The 12,056-nt window shown below is 40.1% G+C and overlaps 1 protein-coding gene across 1 annotated transcript; it reads right to left on the reverse strand.

The window, feature by feature from the left end:
• Nucleotides 1-219: 219 nt before the first annotated feature.
• LOC139935087 (alpha-crystallin B chain-like) lies at nt 220-2,046 on the reverse strand. The gene has a single exon (XM_071929545.1). The coding sequence runs from the start codon at nt 1,908-1,910 to the stop codon at nt 1,290-1,292; it is 621 nt and encodes a 206-aa protein (XP_071785646.1). The 5' UTR covers nt 1,911-2,046; the 3' UTR covers nt 220-1,289.
• Nucleotides 2,047-12,056: the final 10,010 nt, after the last annotated feature.

Genomic DNA, 12,056 nt, shown 5'->3' on the forward strand with positions numbered 1-12,056 from the left:
TGCAAGGTTTTTAAACGGACGTGTAAGAACGAGTCACTAATCTTTTGTTCCCATTCATAAATTCCCTTTTGTTTAAAAACGTTAAAAAGTTACAATTACAGACACTTTTTGACAGTTGAAACTTTCTTTAACTTTATTATGAAATGAACCACAAAATAGTCTGTACTCCGCATCTTGAGTGACTTATGTGCCGTGTGTGGTGGGCGACTTCCATTAACCAAGCAAATTTTGGGTTTCAGCGGCTTAGTCGGGTATGGAGAAGCTTTTGATGGCCAGTGTTGAATATATTTATATATTTTTTAAGATAAGGTAAAACTCGGGGATGTGATTTCTCTATTTTAAACAAGAAATCCGTTTTTAAAACTCCCATCCCCCAAAACAACTTAATCAACCCAACATTTAAAAATCAATTTGGTTAAAATCAAAGATTAAATTCTTAAGACAATGAAAATATAACCATTTGCACCGGAAGCTTCCGCGCTCGCTTTCAAAGCGGCCTATCACACATTCCTTGAAACTGCACACAAGTAGCCTTGCTCAAGGCAGTCGAATTATTCACTCTGAAAAAAGACCGCCGCTGTATAAAAACCCACCCGTATTCACTGTGCGTAACATCGCACGACACGATGCCCCCGTACACTATCCGCATGCGGAGGCCGTCCTGACAGCCTCTGCATGCGGTTAGTGGTACGAGTGCGGATGACTTGTGTTCACAGTAGTCGTACGATGTGACAGTGTGTATACGGGTGGGCCATGCGGTGTGATCGCACGCACCACGCACAGGGTATACGGGTGGGTTTACAGCGGCGTCTTTTCGGAGCGAATAATGCGACTGCAAGTGACGTTTGCTAAAATCTAATTTGAACCTGGGGTCATTCATTCCGCGGCTGTAGTCGGGTAACTATTTGGAAGCCCTCGATTACAAGTCTTTGAATTAAATTGTTACAACAAAAATGAAGTATTAGTGCATGTGAAAGGTTTTTCAAAAATTTATTTTACTAATAATCTTTGGTTTACTCTTATTTCCGCCCTTTTTTGTCATTAATGAGATGGATGCTATTGTTGCAGCTTTTTATAAACATGTTGGCCTACATGTAGACCCTACTGTCAATGTCCACAGAAATAATATAATTCGTCTTGTAGCTGCCGTGGGTGAGAGTTTTCTTTATATCTAAGATTCAGTTCTTATTACAAGTATCATCCAGCACAATAACACTTTGCGAAGACAGTTGCATCAAAGTTTTGTTATCTTGTTTTTACCCAAGTGCGATGTGATGTCAGAACGGTATCTACGACTGTACTTCATCTTCTTGGAACTTTACCTTGGGTTTTCGTTCAGCACCATGCCGTTCTTCTGCTAACGTCTTGCGAGGAACTTTAACGCACATCATACCTGTCTTAGCTAGAAACACTGTCACATCTTCCACGATAATATCCTCAGGCAATGTGTATCGACGGCAGAAATGACGAGAGAAATTAGCATTTTCACCTGGATGTTCTTTGTGGTTGCCCTTAATTACCATGTGGTCTCCAATGATTTTAACGTCAAGCTCTTCTGGGGCGAAGTCACTGACGTCCATGTCGATACGGAACTCTTTCTTGGTTACCTGGACGTCTGCATTAGTTGTCTTCTTATTGATCATAAGCGGAGGAATCACCATGGATGATGGGGGTCCAAATGGATCATTGCTCAGTCGTACTGGCCGCATTATGTTTCCATCACTGAATCCCAACTCGACGGGGAATTTGTCGGACAAGTGTTCCCCCTCCCGATGGTGTCTCCCCGGGGATCTGGCACGACCAACTTGTGGTGAAGATGGGCATAGACTGTCTGCACTTCGATGTTCGCCATGACGACGAGTTCGGTCTTTTAACACGGCTGTAGCATGTGATTGGCTTTCTGAAGCCATGACTTCTATTTCAAAGAAATACGGCTCCAACAGATTGGTTCTAATTAGAAATAAAACCTCTTCTGTTATGTTATTTGCAAACCAAATGATTGTATACTATTTAGGCCCTATTAGGGACGTTCACAGAACCCGTCATCCCACGCACTGCACGTCGTCTCTTTCCTCACGAACGTGACTTGGGACACTATGAGTTATTTTGCCTGTTATTGGCCCTCAGTATAAAAGGTCCATTGTAAGAAAGTATTTTCCATTGTTAATTTTGCATTCAAGTGAATTGTAACCTTGTCCGCTGCAAGGTTTTCACAGAAAAGGACTATTGTGTTTAATTCTTTCACAACAGCAACATGTGATAACTGCATGGTAGTATACGTTTGAGATTGAAGGTAGGCCAAGGTCACGTGCTTCTGTCGACCTGAACGCAGGAAAGCTGCAATCCTGTGTACCATTAATTGGAGTATGGAAATCAACATCATTTTTTGACAGACACCCTAAAAGGAGACGTCTGTGCGCCTGAGAGAAAACCTTCCATTGTGTGCAGATGAAATAGTGAGTTAAGTTTTACAACTTTCTAAAGGGGGAATCTGGAAAATGCAAATTGCCATATTATTATTATTCAGAACATATTTTTAAGTGAAAATGCCCGTTCCCTGATATGATGTATAAAGTTCTTGAAAACGAATCCCCTTTGCACAACCCCGCCATTACAACACTTAATTGCCAAAGAAACCGCACACAATTTTGGTGTTCCAATAATTTATTGACCGACTTCTGCAGGTGTAAACATTCATACGCCTTTAATCCAAATTCATTGGATTAGTAATTTCTCACCACGATTTCAAAATTATTGGTTAACGGTTTTCTGTCGCAATCTTTTCAAATTGAGGCATTATGGATGGCCTCAGCCTTTATTTGTACCTTGTGTGACAAAAATCGGGGAATATATTTTTTGGGGGGCGATTGCGATTATCCCCTTAAGAGTCAGTTCAGGTAAATAATTGACATAGTTGCTCACGGTCAAAAAATGATTTTTTTTTAATACTTTGTGGGTGGAAGGGCCTTGGGGTGCAAGTAAACAAAAATGCATTTTTAATTATATATATAGCCCGTTGCCATGGTTACGGCTCATTTTGTTTTTTGGCCATTTTAGGCCGATTTTGGGGACCGGTCTGAAAAACTGTTTTTTAGCTCATATTTACAACTCCACCCCACCAAAATGCAAAATTATTTCGAAAAACCTTTTATATCACTACAAAGTATCATCCTTGGCCTTCCTTGAGGAAAAAAAAATTATTGCTTTAAATATCACCCTTATGTTGTTTTTGCATCATGCATTACAGTATGTTTTTAGAATTTGCAAAATCAACATTTTTACCCTATTTTTGGACCCCAAAATGTCAATTTGCCAGGGGTCTCAGAAAATTTTCCTTTCGGCTGTGGTTAGGGCCAACATTGGTCTTTTCATATCTGCTGAGAAAAACTTGGGCAATTGTATCCTGTTGTGACAGTACTGCCTCAAAACTAGACTTTTTTCCCCAAAACGTAAAAAATGCATTTTTAAGGGTCTTTTCACATAATATTGACATATGTGTCCATGGTAAAAAAGAAAGGAATATTTTTCTAATACTTTGTGGATGGTGGGGAGTTGGGGTCAAAATAGCCAAAATTTACATTTCAAATCATAATTTAACACGTTGCCATGGTAACAGCTCATTTGTGTTAAGGCCACTTTAGGCCGATTTTGGGGTCTGAAAAACTGTTTTTTTAGTTAATATTTACAACTGTACCCCACCAAAAAAACAAAAATATTTCATAAAACCTTTTCCATCACTACAAATTATCATCCTTGGCTTTACTTGAGACACAAAATTATTGCTATAAATTTCACCCGTGTGCTATTTTTAGAACGTGCATTAGAGTATGTTTTTAGAACTTGGAAACTCACCATTTTTACCATATTTGTGCCCTCAAAATTTCATTTTTTTCAGGGGTCTCAGAATATTTTCCTTTCGGTTTTGATTAGGGCCAAAATTGGTCTTGTAAGACAAAAATGGGCAATTGTATCCTGATGTAACAGTATTGTACCAAAAATAGACCCTTTCCCCCAAAAACTTAGAGAAATGCATTTTGAAATATTTGCTTCATTTTGAATTTACAACATTAAGAGGTAATAATTCCATCAATCTGGCAGCTTTTCGTAAGCACTCTGTAGGCTTAGTGCATTACCCAACATTGATCAGGACTTGTTGATGACCTAAATCTTAGAATTTGCCCCGCCCCGGCCCCGCCCCAATCATATTTCTTGACATTGCATAAAACAAAGTTTTCAGTGTGAACAGCGCCTCTTTTTGAAAGTCACATTTTTTTAGTTCCCCTTGCACATCATGTAGAGTAAGAAAGTTTGTGCTGTCTTAATTTTTATTGGTTCTCAGAATATTTCTCATTTGGTTGTGATTTGGCTATCATTGTTGTTTGCATGTCTGCTGGGGCGAAACACTTTGGTTTATTGTAACTGTTGTGACACTTCTGCCTCAAACAGGTAATTAAAAAAAATGCATTTCGAAGTTATCCCTGACTTTGAATTGATAAAACACAAAAACGAGCATGCTTGTTAAAAAATCTGGCACTGTTTCCATGCTCTTTATGTAACAAATACAAAGTTTTTATTTAAACATAAGCCATAACCATGCTTTGCCACTGAGAGTTCTTGTTTTGTCATGACTACTTCACCTACATGATTCACAATGCAAGAAGAGAAGTAGTGCGATGAGCATTCTTTACTATTCTTGTCTATACATGGCCTTTTAACAGTCTCCTTGGTCCCTGCCCACTACCAAACTAAACAATTTCATCCCCATTAGAACAAAGAGGCTCTAAAAGTGAGCAAATACTGTATCCAAAGTATCTAAATTGCCATTCACCTGCTTTGGCCTTCTGTAAGCAGTTCCCCCATCCATGGTGGGGTTCCTTTCAATTGTTCTGTTGCAAACAATAAGAGTTGGTTTATTTAACGTGATAAACAATTCAGCAGGTAATGTTTGACGATGTTTGTTGTTGATTGTTCTCAGAGACGAATATAACAATTATGAATTAGTAAGATAGTGAATGGAAAAAGTAATCAGACTAGCCTGAATAAACTTTTGTCACTGCAATTGCATCTTACTTATTTGTGTTGAGCAGGTTCAAGTATTTACAACTTCTTTCAATGTTGTTTCACTAAAGGAACACGTTGCCTTGAATCGTTCGAGTTTGTCTTTGAAAAGCGTTTGTAACCGTTTATTACAAAATGCATGATTAGAAAGACATTTTAAAAGTAGAATTTAATGATCCACACAAGTATCACCCAAAAACATCTTGCAAACCATATGCACTTTATAACAAACGGTTACAAACGTATTTCAAAGACCAACTTGACCGACCCCAGGCAACGTGTTCCTTTTAAATGATCTCATACGCTCATCTTGCAAATCGTTAGTATCATTGTTTTTAATAAGATCTTGGCAAAAATTTTCCAATACTTATATTATTGTTTATGATCTCTATCTCTATGAAAAGTTTTCATTTGGTAGCAGAGGGACCAAGCAGAGTAGGCCCTGTATTAAAGACAACTTGTAAAGACAACTTGTAAAGACTCTATACTTGCAATGGGAATAATCTGTACAATAGGTAAAGTAGCCAAATTAAGAACTCTCAGTGGGCAAAGCATTGGTTATGGCTTGGTTGGATACCAATATGTTTAAACAAAAACTTTGTATTCATTACTCAAAGGGCATGGAAACAGTGCCAGATGTTTAACAAGCATGCATTGTTTTTGGAAAAAATTACTATATTTAAAGCCATTGGACCCTTTCTCACCATACATGTACCATCCGTACAAACTAAATCTTTCGGTGTAAGGACTTTCTCTAGTGCCGCCCCCCAACTCTGGAACTCTCTTCCCGGCTACATCCGCTCTCCACAGAGCATAGAACAATTCAAAACTCTGCTTGAATCACATTTGTTTTCTATTGCCTACTGTTCAGTTTAATCCTTTTGTTTGCTTATTGTAGTGTATTTTTTGTTAATTGGTTGCTTTTTATTTGCTTATTGTTTTTTGTAAAGCGCATTGGTATTTCTTTCAGTTATGAAATGCGCTATATATAAGAATTAGCTTATTATTATTATTATTATTATTATTATTATTATTATTATTATTATTATTATTATTATTATTATTTCGGTACAGAAAAAAATAATAAAAGTTCACAGATTTACAAGTTACTTACAGGGTTTACAGAAGGTAATGGTGAAAGACTTCTCTTGAAATATTATTCCATGAAATGCTTTACTTTTTGAGAAAACATTTAAACAATATCAATTCTCGATATCGAGAATTACGGATTTATTTTAAACACATTTCATGACACAGCGAAACGTGCGGAAACAAGGGTGGGTTTTCTCCCGACTCCGATGACCGATTGAGCCTAAATTTTCACAGGTTTTCACAGAAGTTGTGATACACGAAGTGTGGGCCTTGGACATTGCTGTTGACTGAAAGTGTCCAATGGCTTTAAGGCAGGTACTGTCACAACAGAATACAATAAACCCAAGTGTTTCTCCCCAGAAGACATGAAAACACCAATAATCGCCCCAATCACAACCGAAAGGGAACACTTTCAAAAAAGATGCGCTATTCCCCAAAATTGTTTTATGCAATGTCAAGAAATATGATTGGGGCTGGGCCGGTCAAATTCAAAGATTTAGGTCATCAACAGTTCCTGATCAATGTTGGGTAATCCACTAAGTCTACATAGTGCTTACGAAAAGCTGCAAGATTGATAGAATTATTACTTTTTAATGTTATAAATTCAATATGAAGAAAAAAACAATTCAAAATGCATTTTTCTGTTTTTGGAAAAAAGTATATTTTTGAGACAGTACTGTTACATGAGACCCCTGGCAAGTTGACATTTAGGGTCCAAAAATAGGGTAAAAATGTTGATGGTGCAAGTTCTAAAAACATACTGTAATGCATGATGCAAAAATAGCACAAGGGTGATATTTAAAGCAATATTTTGTTTTCTCAAAGAAGGCCAAGGATGATACTTTGTAGTGATATAAAAGGTTTTTCGAAATAATTTTGCATTTTGGTGGGGTGGAGTTGTAAATATGAGCTTAAAACCAGTTTTTCAGACCCCCAAATCGGCCTAAAATGGCCAAAAAACAAAATGAGCCGTAACCATGGCAACTTGCTATATATATAATTAAAAAATGCAATTTTGTTTACTTGCACCCCAAGGCCCTTCCACCCACAAAGTATAAAAAAAAAAATCATTTTTTGACCGTGAGCAAACTATGTCAATTATTTACCTGAACTGACTCTTAAGGGGATAATCGCAATCGCCCCCCAAAAAAATATATTCCCCGATTTTTGTCACACAAGGTACAAATAAAGGCTGAGGCCATCCCTAATGCCTCAATTTGAAAAGATTGCGACAGAAAACCGTTAACCAATAATTTTGAAATCGTGGTGAGAAATTACTAATCCAATGAATTTGGATTAAAGGCGTATGAATGTTTACACCTGCAGAAGTCGGTCAATTAATTATTGGAACACCAAAATTGTTTGCGGTTTCTTTGGCAATTAAGTGTATCAGTATAATTTGCGTCCCATTTGGGGTTTTCTTGTGCCCTTCTGTCTGTTGTGCCTCTCTGTTTTTTTGCTGTTGTCAATACATTTTTCTACGTTACGTTTCCAAAAAACTATGACCAAGTACAGGGGCTCAAACCTGGCATAATTATTGTTGTTGTTATTAGAGTTGAGATCGGCCTCCTGGTTGTTCTGTCACGGAGCTGTTACTTTATAGGTTAAGGGTTAAGGGTTAAGGGTTAAGGGTTAAGGGTTAAGGGTTAAGGGTTAAGGGTTAAGGGTTAAGGGTTAAGGGTTAAGGGTTAAGGGTTAAGGGTTAAGGGTTAAGGGTTAAGGGTTAAGGGCTAAGGGCTAAGGGCTAAGGGTTAAGGGTTAAGGGTTAAGGGTTAAGGGTTAAGGGTTAAGGGTTAAGGGTTAAGGGTTAAGGGTTAAGGGTTAGGGTTAGGGTTAGGATATGGGTTAGGGTTAGGGTTAGGGTTAGGGTTAGGGTTAGGGTTAGGGACCTAACTGATTCCGTCAAAACCTACTCGTTTTCCATCAGGGTCGCCAAAAAACCTCGCCGTTTTTCGTCCGGGACGCTAGTTTTTGTAGTCGTTTCCCGATCGAAGGCTACACTGTCGCTTTTCACTTTAAAATCTAGCCAAATCTAGCCCCCAAATGGGCGTTTCGGGGGCGTTTTGTAGCCGTTTCCTGGTGAGAAACGGCAGAGTGTAGCTTTTTAAGCTAGATTTGTAGCCGTTTTACTCAGGGAAGGCTACATGTAGCTTTCGGAGGCTAGATCCGAGCACTTCTACCGAAACAATGGTGGCATGTAGATTTTAGAGGCTAGATATGTAGCCGTTTTCTCAGGAAAGGCTACATGTGTAACCCTTTTACCGAAACAATGGCGGCATGTATTTTTTGGAGGCTAGATTTGTAGCCGTTTTACTCAGGAAAGGCTACATGTAGCTTTCGGAGGCTAAATGTGGAGCCCTTCTACCGAAACATTGGCGGCATGTAGATTTTAGAGGCTGGATATGTAGCCGTTTTACTCAGGAAAGGCTACATGTGTAACCCTTTTACCGAAACAATGGCGGCATGTATTTTTTGGAGGCTAGATATGTAGCCGTTTTACTCGAGAAAGGCTACATGTAGCTTTCGGAGGCTAGATGTGGAGCCCTTCTACCGAAACAATGGCGGCATGTAGATTTTAGAGGCTAGATATGTAGCCGTTTTACTCAGGAAAGGCTACATGTAGCTTTCGGAGGCTAGATGTGTAGCCATTCTACCGAAACAATGGCGGCATGTAGATTTTAGAGGCTAGATATGTAGCCATTTTACTCAGAAAAGGCTACATGTGTAACCCTTTTACCGAAACAATGGCGGCATGTATTTTTTGGAGGCTAGATATGTAGCCGTTTTACTCAGGAAAGGCTACATGTAGCTTTCGGAGGCTAGATGTGTAGCCATTCTACCGAAACAATGGCGGCATGTAGATTTTAGAGGCTAGATATGTAGCCATTTTACTCAGGAAAGGCTACATGTGTAACCCTTTTACCGAAACAATGGCGGCATGTATTTTTTGGAGGCTAGATATGTAGCCGTTTTACTCAGGAAAGGCTACATATGTAGCTGTCGGAGGCTAGATGTGGAGCCCTTCTACCGAAACAATGGCGGCATGTAGTTTTTAGAGGCTAGATATGTAGCCGTTTTACTCAGGCAAGGCTACATGTGTAACCCTTTTACCGAAACAATGGCGGCATGTAGATTTTAGAGGCTAGATATGTGGCCGTTTTTTTACTCAGGAAAGGCTACATATAGCTTTCGGAGGCTAGATGTGTAGCCCTTCTACCGAAACAATGGCGGCATGTAGATTTTAGAGGCTAGATATGTAGCCGTTTTACTCAGGAAACGCTACATGTGTAACCCTTTTACCGAAACAATGGCGGCATGTAGATTTTAGAGGCTAGATATGTAGCCGTTTTACTCAGGAAAGGCTACATGTAGCTTTCGGAGGCTAGATGTGGAGCCCCTCTACCGAAACAATGGCGGCATGTAGATTTTAGAGGCTAGATATGTAGCCGTTTTACTCAGGAAAGGCTACATGTAGCTTTCGGAGGCTATATGTGTAACCCTTTTACCGAAACAATGGCGGCATGTAGATTTTGGAGGCTAGATTTGTAGCCGTTTTACTCAGGAAAGGCTACAAGTAGCTTTCGGAGGATACATGTGTAACCCTTTTACCGAAACAATGGCGGCATGTATTTTTTGGAGGCTAGATATGTAGCTGTTTTACTGAGCAGAGGCTACATGTAGCTTTCGGAGGCTAGATGGTGTAGCTTTTTGGAGGCTACATAGCCGCAATCCGTCCGGGAAAATTGAAAAAGGGCTATATATCTAGCTCCTCGGAAGCTAGATGGTGTAGCTTTTTGGAGGCTACATAGCCGCAATCCGTCAGGGAAAATTGCAAAAGGGCTACATATCTAGCTCCTCGGAGGCTAGAAGGTGTAGCTTTTTGGAGGCTACATAGCCGCAATCCGTCAGGGAAAATTGCAAAAGGGCTACATATCTAGCTCCTCGGAGGCTAGAAGGTGTAGCTTTTTGGAGGCTACATAGCCGCAATCCGTCAGGGAAAATTGCAAAAGGGCTACATATCTAGCTCCTCGGAGGCTAGATGGTGTAGCTTTTTGGAGGCTACATAGCCGCAATCCGTCAGGGAAAATTGAAAAAGGGTTACATATCTAGCTCCTCGGAGGCTAGATGGTGTAGCTTTTTGGAGGCTACATAGCCGCAATCCGTCCAGGAAAATTGAAAAAGGGCTACATATCTAGCTCCTCGGAGGCTAGATGGTGTAGCTTTTTGGAGGCTACATAGCCGCAATCCGTCAGGGAAAATTGCAAAAGGGCTACATATCTAGCTCCTCGGAGGCTAGATGGTGTAGCTTTTTGGAGGCTACATAGCCGCAATCCGTCAGGGAAAATTGAAAAAGGGTTACATATCTAGCTCCTCGGAGGCTAGATGGTGTAGCTTTTTGGAGGCTACATAGCCGCAATCCGTCCGGGAAAATTGAAAAAGGGCTACATATCTAGCTCCTCGGAAGCTAGATGGTGTAGCTTTTTGGAGGCTACATAGCCGCAATCCGTCAGGGGAAAATTGAAAAAGGGCTACATATCTAGCTCCTCGGAAGCTAGATGGTGTAGCTTTTTGGAGGCTACATAGCCGCAATCCGTCAGGGAAAATTGAAAAAGGGCTACATATTGTTACGAACCTCACATTGATCCCTGTGCCTTACTAGCGCCCTCTTTTGACCCAATAACTTGTCAATGTATTGACTTGAGATCAATGTTCGATTCGATATCATCTAGAATTGCTTAGCTCTTACTTCCACCTACGTCACAAGGACTCTCTGTCCAGTCAGCACATTTTGATGTCGGACCCTGGATCGTCCAAGGGCCAGCGCTTATCCCACTCATGAATATTCAGTGAAAGCTTTGTTTGCAACCTATAAAACCACTCCCTCCGCACACGACGCAGAACTTTGTGCTTGATCAATTGCCTGTGTACAAGAAGCAATGCCATAATGACGTGCGTAATGATAGCACACAACCCTAATGCCATAAGGTTGCGTGCTAGCGGAAGCCATAGCCTCACGCACGTATTTGTTGTACACGAAATACAATGCCATGCCAATGTGCGTAATCATTTGTACACAAATACCATGCCGTGTCCTTGTACACACACTCGATTGCGTGTATTCCTTATGCAGTTGCATTTTGTACACAGGTGATTTAGCGTGTAATTCCCAATGTAATATCCTCATGCACATTCTTAATTGTACACAAGCAATGGCAAGCCCCGTCTTACCCTCAACTGTCAATCACTTTAACCTTACTACCCACAACTCCTTATTTGGGTTATCAACTTGCCACGTCCGACGACCTTCCAGCATTGCAGTCTTCAATTGGTCAAGACCCCTAATTGGCTTATGTTTAATTCATTTCTATACTCCAGCTTTCTCTATAAAAGCCCAGGATTTTCCTCATGCGGAGGAGAGACGGAGAATAGAGAAAATGTTATGATGTAGAGAAGTAACAACTCCAGACAATAACTCGATGTATACTCCGAGTAAGTGTTCCAACCACATTCCAGATATTATGTTCCCGATATTAGTACTCCATAGACCCAGTACCTCAGTTCTCCTTTTTATGATTAGTGGCTTATACCGAATATTAACACTAGTGGCATTATTGCGCTACCACATCACAAGTTGTAATGTCATAAGTGATTCAGCTGTGAATAAATTACCAGTTCATGTTGTCAGTAAAGTCAGACTCTTGCAACTTTATTATTGTCTTCCTCGTATGTGATAGGCCAGCACACTCGCCTCATGCGAGGAACGTAACAATATCTAGCTCCTCTGAGGCTACATGGTGTAGCTTTTTGGAGGCTACATAGCCGCAATCCTTCAGGGAAAATTGCAAAAGGGCTACATAATAAGCTCCTCGAACGCTAGATGGTGTAGCTTTTTGGAGGCTACATAG

The sequence above is a fragment of the Asterias amurensis genome, chromosome 3, assembly GCF_032118995.1.
Source record: "Asterias amurensis chromosome 3, ASM3211899v1".
Classification (NCBI taxonomy): domain Eukaryota; kingdom Metazoa; phylum Echinodermata; class Asteroidea; order Forcipulatida; family Asteriidae; genus Asterias; species Asterias amurensis.